We start from the raw sequence: 12501 nt of genomic DNA on the forward strand, positions 1-12501 counted from the left end.
GGATGAATGATTTGATTATATATATGTCTTTTCTATCAATTGCTAGTATTCTTGTTTCCGATCTTAAAGCTTGCATGTAATAGGAATGTTCATGACTTGATTTTGGGGTTTCATGGTTTATGGGGACGTAAGATGAAATCTTGAACTGAAATAAGGGTCCTTGTGGTCATTGATTCTAGGGATGGAAGATGATTCACATGTTGTCTTAAGATCCTAGCTCATTAATGCGGGTTTGCTTGTTAGGTTGCCAAGGGATTGGGATTTAATGAGAAAACCTAGGCTCTTTCACCTAAGGGATTAAGGCTAGAGTGTTTTAGTGGATTGACTTTAGTAAATTGATGGAGAGGAGATGAAATTGGGTGTACACAGGAGTGAATTGGTGAAAACTAACCTTAGCAATGTCATTTCATACTATTTCTAATCTTGTCCATTTCTAAGTGTCTTCAAACACCAAAGTCCAACCATGTAATTATGTGTTAATTTATCTTTTTGCACATGATTGTAAATGAATGTTGTTCTATTGAGTCTAGATGAGTTATTAATTGCACAATTCTCTAGTATTACGAGTCTCTTGGGAAAACGATACCTGGTCTTACCGGTTTTATTACTTGAACGATTCGGTGCACTTGCCGAACCATCAACACTTGCCCCGGCCCATGTTTTCAAAAACAAACCAAAATAAATAAATATAGTTGCAGTAAAAAGACATGGGCTAAATTTTCTTTTGGTCTCAATTAGTTTCAAACTCTCATCCACAAAAATAACTCATATGCGCATAACACATCACCACTACGCCAATTCAATTTTGTTGATATCATACTCATTTTATTTCTATTTACCTTATTTTATTTTGCCTATTATCTTATTTCCACATTTTTAATTCAAAAGATTAATTATTTCACACCACCAAAAGCACGTACGCAAGATGTTTATTATCATACACTCTACTCTAATTACCCACCTGGTACTAAAATAAATTTTAACTCAAAATACTTCAATTACTGACTTATACCTAGGTTTGTATTAAAATCATGAGGTCCTACAAATCTCACATTGTTTTCTCTTTCTTTGTTTCTAAATTGAAAACGACAAAATGAATCTGAAAGATTAGAAAAGAAGAAATTCAATTGTACAAATATAATGAATATTTGAAAAACTCAATTAAATTTGAACATGACAAATCTTTATCTTGTTGAGCAGAAGTCTTACCAAGTCAACCTTCACATGAATCTTGAAACAATATTTTATTGAAAGTGAGCGAAACTTGAGAAAGCATATCGAATAAAATTAAAAAAAAAATGGTATGTTTTGATCTATGATTATACATTGCATAATGATACTTCCATGTTCATTGATAAACATGTAAGAACAGAAGTCTCAAACAATATGTTAAATGTTCTTATTGTTAGTATATAAAATGTCAATTTTCACCGATTATTCTTTACTTTTAACATATTGTGCAATAGCTGCAAAAAATTTCCCTTCATCAAAAAAACTTAGTCACATATTCTTATAACTTGTTTAGCACATTTTCAATTTCCAAGAAAATCATTAAGATTAAAGGAAACAAAAAATTGCTCTATGAACCAAGTTGTCCTATTTCTTCTCTTCAAGAAAATGGGCATTCTTAGCTTCATTCAAATTGCCCTTATGATCCTGTAAAACAATGAAGCAAAAAGTTAGAAGATATGAGAAAAGCATAATATATTGGAGTTTCCAAATTAACTAGAGATAAGATAAGTTTATAACAGATAAATGAATGCAAACCTTGCCTTAAAAGTCAATTTTGTGGGTCGAGTTTGACTTAAAATCTACTTTTTAACATAATATCATTCCACTTGTTATCTGATCGTTATCGGACCATCCATTAATTTCTACTTTCATGCTCAATATGTATATAGCTTAGCGTGAGGAAGTGTGTTGGAAGTCTCAAATCGACTAGATATAAGGTCATTTAAAGTATATAAGTGGGTGCAAACCTCATGTTACCAGCCAATTTTGTGGGGTTGAGCTAGGTTTAAAATTCACTTTTAAGTATAATATCAGAGTCTTTCGTTAGATTATATCCTACAAGATTTTTGTTTATGGGGCATATTATTTCACCTATTATCAGACCATTATTAGACCACCCACTAATGGCTAGTTCCACGCTTGAAATATATATACTTCGGCATAAATGAATGTTTGAAAGTCTCACATTGACTAGAAATAAAGTTATTTTGAATATATAAAGAGGTGAAAACCTCACCTTACAAGCCAGTTTTTTAGAGTTGAATGAGGCTTAAAATTCATTTCTTAACATGGTATCACAGCCATGAGTTTGAGTTTATCCTAGTGAGATCAATTGTTTGTTGGACTTAAAGTTTTTGTAGAGTTGAGCTATGCTTAAAGTTCACTTCTCAACCTGGTATCAAAGTCATGGGTTATAGTCTATTCTAGGTGAGTTTATTGCTCCACCCACTATTGGTCTCCTATCGAACCACCCATTAATGTATAGTCTCACGTGTGAAATATATAAAGGATGCATTGGAAGTCACACATCGACTAAAGATAAGATGCATATACCTTAATGTAAAAAATGTATTAGAAGACACACATCAACTAAAGATAAAATATATATACCTTAATGTGATGGAGTTTTATTGGATATCACACAACAACTAAAACTAAGATCAATTTAGAATATCTGTTTTAACTAATTTTAGCTTCATTTTTCCTATGTGCCACTAGTAATGCACCTGGGTATCACTTTTTGTACAAATTTTATATTCAAGTAATACGTTTTACACGAATAAGTAATTATTATTATTATTTGCAAGAAAATTAAACTTATCATACAAAAAATAAGTTCTTTTTTTCAATACTATTTTTTATTTATTAATTGAAAAGAGAAAACAAAAAACTAGAATAGTAATCAATTACTTTTTATTGCTAATTTATTGCTAATAAGAAACAAGTAACAGAAAATAATAAAGAATATAAATTTAAAGAAAATATAAAGAAAGAAGCTGAAAACAAATTAAACAATACAAAAAATATCAAGCATAATATTCTAAGACACCGTAGCTCATTAATAAGAATGATGTAGAAAACCAATTAAACAATATAAAAAAAATGACCTTCCTATACATATTGCCATATATATCATGAATATTCTGAAAGTAATTAGAAGTATAAAGAATTGTGACAATTAATTGAAATATATTCTAAGATGGAAGTTGTTGACAAGTAATCAGTCCCTGAGTTTTAACTGAACAAATTTACGAAGAAAAAACAAACCAACCAAGCCAAGAAGATTACAGTTTTAGGTCCAAATCTATAAGGTAGAAAACTAAAGATTAATATGGTGAAAGGAAAATAGGTGAAACTAAATCAACTCCAGAAACAAAGCTTCATTACTTTTGTTAAGGCCTATTTCATTGAAGGTTGACGAGCAATCGTTAATACTGTAAGCACGACGCGGGTATGACTTCACCTGTTCAAAATTGAAGGAAATTTTAAACAATGTAACTAATGTACCTGCATTACATACTTAAAGCCAAGGTTAAAAACAATCTTTTGATATTCACCTTAATTTAAATTAGAAATAAATATGAAATAGTCAAACAAGTGGGAAGGAACAGGGACACTCACAAATCTATAGGTTCCAGGCTTCTGTGCTCCAGATACGTCTATGAAATCAAAAAGAAGCTACCGAAGGTAACAAAATGACAATTCGTTAGCCAACTATGCATACTTTCATAATAATGTAAAATAGGAATATTACTCCTAATAATGTTTGTCACCTGCTCTGAACACCTATATCATAAGCGTGCATTCATGAAGAGAACATTCATGAAGAGAATAAGAAAAAAATACAAAAGACTTGCTTGAGTTTTAAAAGAAAGTAACTGACATACTGAAGTGAGAAATTATCTTCCTCTATGTGCTTGTTAGAGGACATCAATGATTTTGAAATAAACTTTCAAAAAAGTATATCTTAATTAAAATGCATAAATACTACCAGGAATTTGATCTCATCCGGTATTAAAAATGAATTTAGGAAAAACTCCTCACTTCTCCAAACAAGAGAAAAAAAAATGGGTCTAAGGGCAATAAATGCCGGTTGGTGCACGAGTGAACAGGGAAAAAGGGGAAATGAAGGAAATTTAATGAAAGAAGGTAGTGAATGAGTGTAGAAATCTGTCGTGACTGAAAGTAAAATGCTGAACAAAAGGACAGCTACCAAGAGGAGATTTGGGGAAGAGACATGAGAATAATAAGTGTATGCTGTCTTGTAGTTTTAGGAGGGTATCCAAGCATATCTGGAATTAGAGGTGGCATTGGCTTGGGAAGTGTATACTGTTTTGTAGTGTTGGTTGGTTCCTATATTCTCGAGTAATTATTCTGGTTTCTCTTTCCTGTTGTTATTTCTGTTTCAGAGCTGCATTCACTACTTCCGCAGAGATATGTCTCTGTAAGGAGCTGAGCTTCGTTCCTTTAAGCTGAGTATTATTCAGAATTTAGTTTTCATCATATTCTAAAACTAATTTTACCTCTAGTTTGTCAGTTTTGAGAAAGCGACGTTCACAGCGACCACCATCTGGCATTCGAACAACAATAGTAACTACTTCATCAGACAACAGTGGTTCCTTGGAGAGCCTAAGTTCTTTCTTGTCAAGTATTATCATCAATTCCTGCAATCACGAGCCACACATAATTCAATAGTGCTTTTAAAAACAAGGAATGGCATACACCGTACAAAGAAATAAAAAATAAAATAAAATAAAATAAAACACAAGTCATATTCAAGAAAAGCTTTTCTTACCAAGAGACCATGACTGTTAGTAACTACAAATCTGGGGAATCGTGATTCCTATGGATGACTCAAATCTATTTGGTTTGTCATAAATCTTGATGGAAAATTTATACAAGTTTCCTGGGAATCAAATAGTTACATGATATCTTTATCAACAATTTTAATTATTGACCACATTAAACTATCTAAGAAGAATAATATGGTATTTATATGTTATATAGTAGTAAAACTTTTTTGTATATTTTATATTCTCATATCCCCTTTGAGAAGAATTTTGTAGGAAATGGTAGCTAAAAAAATCCCAGAAAACATGAGTTGCAGCAGTAATGTTATATTTTAAAACATGTAAAGGTGAAATCGAACATTATAAACATAAAAAAATCCCGGAAAACATATTTTCTAAATGTATTACCTTTTCCTCAAGCATCTTTTTGCATGATTCTTCTTCCTGTGAGGACTGGCTTTCAGTTTTATTGAAAGAGTTCAATTCCTTTTGTTTATCAGCTCGTAGTGATGCTAGATAGTCAGCATCCTGCACAAAATTAAGAAAAATTATGTATCATGTCATAAACCTTGATCACACATGCATCAAAAGCAAGAATCTAAACCTGTTGTTGTTTCAGCAACCGAGAGTCAATTAAAAATTGTGACATAGAAGTGGACATGCACTCCGTTTCGGGATCCATATTTTCTTTTGGACAATGTTGCAGATTAGGAAAAGATGGAACACTGTGAGTGGAACTTTCCCCAAAAAGTGCAGTTTCAACCAACAATGCTTCATTGATCTCTTCAGCAGAAATACCACCCCACTACATCGAGAAATAAGGCAAGAGATTAGTGATCATAATAATCATCAGTTTATGGATAAAGCCTCATGCGCACATAAAAGAATATTGGGTCTCCAATGGGGTTACCTTGTTAGAAAGAAATATATCTTCATTTTGTTGACTATGACCACCCACACTGTTATTAGACAAATGACTGCTGACTGGTTGTGCAACATCTTGAACTACATTTTGATCAGATGATGTTCCTAACTTGATTTAGAAAATAGATATAATTTGTCAAAGACAGATATATTGGCTCTAATTGGCATAACTTGTTAAAAATAACACTAATAACTTAAAATTTAGCAATTAAAAGCTAAAAAACTAGGAGCTAAAAACTGAAACCTAGCTAATTAAAATGAAAAGTGCGAACTACCAAAACACTATCATGCTGTTTTTCCGTCTCAACCTTGTACAAATTTTAAACCGACCACATGACCCTGTACCTGAACATTTCTCTTCTTACAACCCTTGTCCTAGCAACAAGAAAATATCCACAACAAATGACTCTCTTATGACTGTAGCAAGTCAAGGAGAAGTTCAAATAAGCCCATCCATAACCCTTAAAAATGTCTTTCATATTCCTAAGTTGTCTGTTAGTATGATTTCCACAAAAAAAAAATCATAAAAGACCTATCATATAATGCTATTTTTTATGATAATGTTTGTATACTACAGAACAAGTACTTGAGGAGGACAATTGGATATGCTAGAGAATGGAATGGTTTGTATTACTTGGACAATTTGAATCTACCACCAGACCTGAAAAATAACAACTTTTTTTTTACTTACATCACTGTCGCCTTGGACATCCTTCCTTTAGAGTTATAAAATTGCTATTCCCTTCCCTCTTTAGCAAATTAGATGTGGAAAGTCTCCATTGTTAAGTGTGTGAGCTTGCTAGTGTATGATGCGAATATCCCTGAATCATAAGGATATGGTTGTCTAGGTGCTATTATTATACTTCCTAAAATAGCTTTCTAGCCTTGTATATATGAATTGTATTCTCAACATAATTTAAGAGATCAATTATTCCACCCTAAATTGTGAGAGAACCTCATACTATAATAACAAATACTATAATCCATATACAAGGAATTTGAGATTAAAGACTTAGGACAGCTAAGGTACATTCTTTCTCATGAAAGAAACTGGGATGAATAAGTTTAGTGTTGAAAATTGGTCTAGTAAAATCTGTTATGCTTGTTGTATAAGAAGATTGTCCGATAATACATGTACATTTGTTCTTTGTGAATCTTAGTTGATGTATCTCATTCAGCTGAGTGAAGTACGTGTTGAGATTTAAAACAGAGAAAATATAGTTTTTAAAGGGCTTAATAGACCCTCCTCATGTTCTATTATTTATATAGATAAAAAGTTGATACAATAGGGAGATGGAAGGTCAAAGAACTGTCCTAGACTGCTAGGTACAATGATTATAGATAATCCTACACACTACTCCCTACTTAAATCTTAGTGACTACCCTAACATAGGTAGACTTAGTAATTATTCTACCATTAAGATACACACAGCTCACACACAACTCACACACACTAACCAACAATTCTAACGCATGATTGAGATTGGTTTATAGTAGAACTAGATGGTTACTTCAAACTCTCATGAATAGCGTAGTCAAGTAAATGGTACTTTGTTCCTCTAGACACTTCCAAACTTCAGTAGGAGTTATTACAAATGGAAACTTCAACTTTCTCCATAGTTATAAGGGATATTTTTACTGCTATAACTTGAACTATGTGATATTATTAAGTCAAATTTTCTTCGTTCTCTTAACTTTCTAACTTTTCTTCTTTATGTCTAACACATCTTACTTGGTCAAAAGATCTTGATTTCGTGTCCCTAATTTTGGCAAAGCCTATTACTGTAGAAATCAGTCAAAATTAATAGAAACTATTTGAAGAATCCCTCCGGAAATATTGAGTTATTAGGAGGATATTTTTCTAAGCTAAAACGAAAGTGGTAGTTATTTTATCAAATCTCCATTATAATATTCTTTTTATATTAGTTTATTTGTAGAGACTTTTTTTCCTTTTTCTAGGTCGTCGTTTTGAGGAAGTAAACTTTGTCTTCCACCCCCTTTACCCGGTATCTATCTTCAAAAGTATGAGAGGATAAAGTTTTATTCCCTGTTTTTCTACACTTATTTATTTACATCTTCCGTTCTTTGTTCCAAGATTTAAGGGAAACTCCTCAGAAGTCTCTGTCAGCACTTTTGTTGACTAATTTCTAGCCTTTCGACACCTTTAATCAACTTTCAACGTCCTTGTATCCGCATAATTTATTTGACTTTTTGTTTATTTCTTTTTCCTACTACCACTGAATTTTCTTATCTCTTAGTCCAAAAGCATTGATTAACCTAAAATTAGAGATGACGAAAAGGGTTGAGCCTAACGGGTCAGCCCGGCCAAAAAAAGTGAGTCAAGACAACCTCCTCCCGGCATCGAGTCCTACAGGTCAGCCTATTCGCTCGACAAGGTCTAACACAAACGTTGAACAGAAAGCTCAACAGAAATCTGATACAACTCAACCAAAATCTAATAAAACTCAAACGATAAGTTGTTTCAGCCCTTTCAACTCGGTATCAACCTAAAAGCCTCTCATCTGCCCATTTTCATGTAAAAAGTTAAAAATTAAAAACAGGCAGGCTAGCCCGCCAACCAAATAGGCCAACAACACGGCAGGCTAGACTATAAAAGTCAACATGGTCTAAAGTAGTGGGCTAGTCCAACCCAACCTGTTTCTAGCGAGCCAAAGTTGGGTCGGATTGGCCCAGTTTGCAACCCCTACCCAAAATTGTTTACACAACCTTCCTATCCTTCTTAGACATGTCACCCTTGAGCCACCACTTTATTTTTGGGCTTATAACATGTCAAGTTTTCTGTTTACAGCTCGTACAACGGATATCAATAATCAAGACCCTATGTCGTTCAATAAAAACTCTCCCATAGATTCAGCTCATAATCCTTGTAAACTTTTTGATCAAAGCATCTTACCAAAAGAAATAAATTTTGGAACATGAGATTCCACTCTTACAAGTTATCAGACGTTAATTTTTTTTATGATCAAAAAGTAAAAATTGAAAAAAAAATATATGTGCAGTTGCAGGATCTCCTAGCCCAGTCATACACTACCAGTACAAACTTATCAGATCAATGTTTTTAACCTAGTAGCATTTCAAAAAAAAAAAAAAAACTATCAGATCAAACACCACTAGTAACTTATTTTCCATCAAATAAACTATTTGTGATAATAAGCTAGCCAAATTATCTTGCCGATCAAACAAGTTGCCTTTCGAAGTGAAAATGGGTTATGTAATTGCACAAGTCCTCCCAAAAACTCCTTAATTGAGTGCATTCAAATGCATGTTCGAAAAAATTATATACTCCAACTCAAATCATTTCATGTTTAATTGATATACTTGAAAGCATTTTCAACAAACTATGACAAATCTGTAACCTGAAATGGTGCAGAAGAATTTTCTATGCATTTTAAATAATACAGAACTGATTAGAAAACAGAAATGCACATTAGCAAACCTAAGTAGAGAAAGTTGGAGGAGTCTGAACCAGATTATATAACCCTATAGGCTTTTAAGTAAAACATGTCAGTGGGAGTGGACAATGGCCAAAACACTAAAGAAAATAAAACATAATTGAATTTTTTTGCAAACTTTGTGACCATAATGGCCCCCTGAATCTTCAATGTAGATTCACTTAATGCAAGCATACATTTCTTCCCCAACACCCGTGCATCTCTTGTATATGCGTGTGAAAAATATAGACAAATATAGACGGGCTTACAAGATACACACCTCTAATTGGTTTCTGCTACTGTTACTTTTCTTTCCCTTGTCTAATAAAAAGTGAAATCCAAGCTGCCCTTCCTTTTCACGACTGCTTTTCTCTTTCTCTGCTGTCTAAATTCAACACAGCTAAGAATCAGAAATATTGGAAAAGAAGAAATTGAATTGTACAACTATAATGAATATTGATAAAACCTCTAAGGATGACGCAATTGCACGGGCCAAATCATCATCTTCTTGTTGAACAAGAGTTTGAGGAAGCCCACCACCAGATGAATTCTGAAACAATGGTTTATTGAAAGCAGGGGAACATTAGAAAGCATATAGAAATAGAAGTAAATACAATATAGTAAATTTCACTGAGTATACATTGACAACATCAATTCGCTCCCACGAAGAACCTCCTCTAGTCTCCATTTTCGAGGCCTCTATAGCTGCCTGAAGCATTGCTTCCTCTGTTTCGGTATCAGGACCATGTGAGGCATTTGACTGAGCTAAAGGGTATTGGTTCTGATAACCATCTGTCCCACGAATTCCTAAACCATGAGAAGATAAATCTTCACCTGTAGTACTCAATCCTGGTTGATAATGCGGCTCAAACGGATTATTGATCCATGCAGGAACTTCCCTCACCTCTGCCGGATGGGAAGTAAGAGGAGGTGGGCGGTTTGTATATGCAGTACCACCAGTCCCCTTATATAGATCTCTAAGCTCTCTCCTATAATTTGGGTCAAGTAAGAGTGAAGGTCGAAATCTTCTAGCAGCATTAAGGAAAGGCAAGATTCCATTTGATCCACTGCCACGGTCTTGATTACTTGCGCCAGTGTTATTATATCGTGGGGCAGCAGCAAGATTTTGCCCTTGACCTGATAATCTAGTCCAGGAATCAAACAAACTCTGAGTAAAAGGACAATACTACTTCAAAGAAAACTCCGTTACTTTAGAGCATGTTTAGGAATATCATTAAAGATTCTCATTTCCAAGAAAGGCATTAAGATCATAGAGAACAAAAGAAAAACTATAAACCACGTTGCCATACATGTGCCTATCCCCTTCAAGAAAATGGGCATTAATAGCTTCATTTAGATTGCCCCCATATTCCTGCAACCAGTTAAACAAAAGGTCAAAATAATATAAAGGTCTGCTATTATATTCTTGAAAATGCACAGCATATCACGAATTATGTATGCAGATATAGCGCATTGCCTTCTTAACATTGCCTCTGTCCAAAATTAATCAAGGACCATATTAAAAATTAAAAGTACAAATGACCAATGTGAACAAATTTCATCCAAACCATTTTTAGGAGAAAAAAAAAATAGAAAGAAATGAAATGACTAAACTAAAACTGTTAGTTTATGTAGAAGTTAAAATTAGGAGTTTAAAGAAACTAAATTATACGTTGAACCAACTAAGTTTAGCAATTAAGCAGCTTAAAATACGATAAATAATTAAAAATTGTTTATAGTTTTTCCTCTTAAACGTTTCTTTTATTTCTTTTAGATCAGCGCTTCTTCTAGCAAGAACAGCGCAAGACTCTTCGCATTCGGAAAATGAAACTTAAAGAACGAGAAATTATAGAAAACGTGAAAGGAAAAAAAATAAAGAGTGGGAATGTGAAAGGGTGGACCTCTAATTTCTGAACGGCGACGAACTCCGGTGCTCCGGTAATGCGTTGGAAGGCTGCGACGGCGTCCGGCGTGGCCATGGGTGGGTGGATCTCTGGAAGAAACCCAAAAGGTAGTGTTTATTGTGCAGTGAAGAAGTGTGTTGTACAGAATCTTTATGTAATGCGCGCCACCTTTATACTTCGATTCAACTCTGACTCAACGCAACGCAACGCAACATTCTACAGTGTTCTTGATGAAAAAGAAAAACTGCACTGTTCTCTATTCAAAATAAATAATTAGCTTTTAATGTAGCTTTTTTCTTTTCTGTAACATAATTTTTCAGATTTTTTTTCGTTTTTCAGAAACGAGTTTCATCAAATTAAAAGGTAACGATGCTAAAACAATAACACATTATATATAGTAAATTATATGTAACTAGAACAACTAATGATATAACATCATTCATTTTTTCAATCATCGATTTTTTTTATCAGATATTTAAGTTCTGTATTCACAAATTTCATGTATAAGTTACTTAAGTCTTTAATGTTTTACTTTCCTTATTTTTACAACTTTTGCATTATTTAAATCATGAAATGATTAGTTTCTATTCATCCTTTGATGCTTATTAATCATTGACGGATCTTTTTTTTCCTTATTTTAAATTAGTTTTAAAGTAATTTAATCCTAGTGGCTTTTATTTTTTTCTAAGTCGTTTCAAACATTTATTTTTATGTTTATTTAGAAAATCGAAACTTTTATGAGAATGAAAGTAAAAGTTATATTTTTAGAATATGATTGTTTTATTAAAATTTATTTCTTTTACATAATTTTAAGTTATTTTATACAATTTTTATTTTGTACCGTATGACCGGACGGTCCTAACCGTGAAAGAGGAGCGAACGGCCTAATGTGTTATACTCCAAATTTGAACAATATAAATATAAAGGTCACTCGACCAAACATGAGCAAAGACCGAACGAACAATCTCAACAGCAAAGTACTCCCTAAGAAACGTCAAGAATCAAAGTTAAATATGAGTATCAATTAGTGTAATGGATTTAGATTAGACCATGATTAGGTTTTCACCAATCTTAGACTCATCTCGAAAACTATAAATAGAAGTCAAAGGTAAGAGATATGTGATCTCATTTATTGTGAATTTAAATTTTGCTCTAGCACCGTCCGGATTATTTACTAACTTAAGCATCGAAGTATCTTTGGCAGATACCCGCAATCAGCTTGGAGAGTCGACGTAGAAGAATTTAGACTAAGGATTGATACGATTACTCGTGTGGCTAAGGAGTGAAAGTGCATGTTTTGGAATTTTTTGACCTTACACCTGAAACATTTTGGCTCTCACCATGGGGTCGAGTGATTTAGAAGACTTAATGGTGACCACTAGGAACACGAGCTCAGAGGACCCGATAAAGGTGATAAGA

At 33.2% G+C, this 12501-nt stretch overlaps 1 protein-coding gene across 2 annotated transcripts; it reads right to left on the minus strand.

The window, feature by feature from the left end:
• Positions 1-3128: 3128 nt before the first annotated feature.
• Positions 3129-11346, minus strand: LOC106773648 (plant UBX domain-containing protein 9). 2 transcript variants are annotated; one of them, XM_014660376.2, is made up of 11 exons: positions 11080-11345; positions 10489-10550; positions 9819-10323; positions 9645-9728; positions 9459-9563; positions 5713-5835; positions 5407-5607; positions 5211-5330; positions 4536-4676; positions 3634-3690; positions 3132-3475 (listed from the first exon to the last, which is right to left on the minus strand). In XM_014660376.2, exons 1-11 carry the CDS (start codon positions 11155-11157, stop codon positions 3368-3370), a joined length of 1584 nt encoding a protein of 527 aa, XP_014515862.1. In that variant the 5' UTR covers positions 11158-11345; the 3' UTR covers positions 3132-3367. The 2 variants fall into 2 exon arrangements, with proteins under 2 accessions (XP_022642017.1, XP_014515862.1); XM_022786296.1 differs by lacking the exon at positions 5713-5835 and having other exon boundaries at positions 3129-3475; positions 11080-11346.
• Between the last annotated feature and the right edge of the window lie 1155 nt (positions 11347-12501).

The sequence above is a fragment of the Vigna radiata genome, chromosome 9 (assembly GCF_000741045.1).
Source record: "Vigna radiata var. radiata cultivar VC1973A chromosome 9, Vradiata_ver6, whole genome shotgun sequence".
In the NCBI taxonomy this organism is placed as follows: Eukaryota; Viridiplantae; Streptophyta; class Magnoliopsida; order Fabales; family Fabaceae; genus Vigna; species Vigna radiata.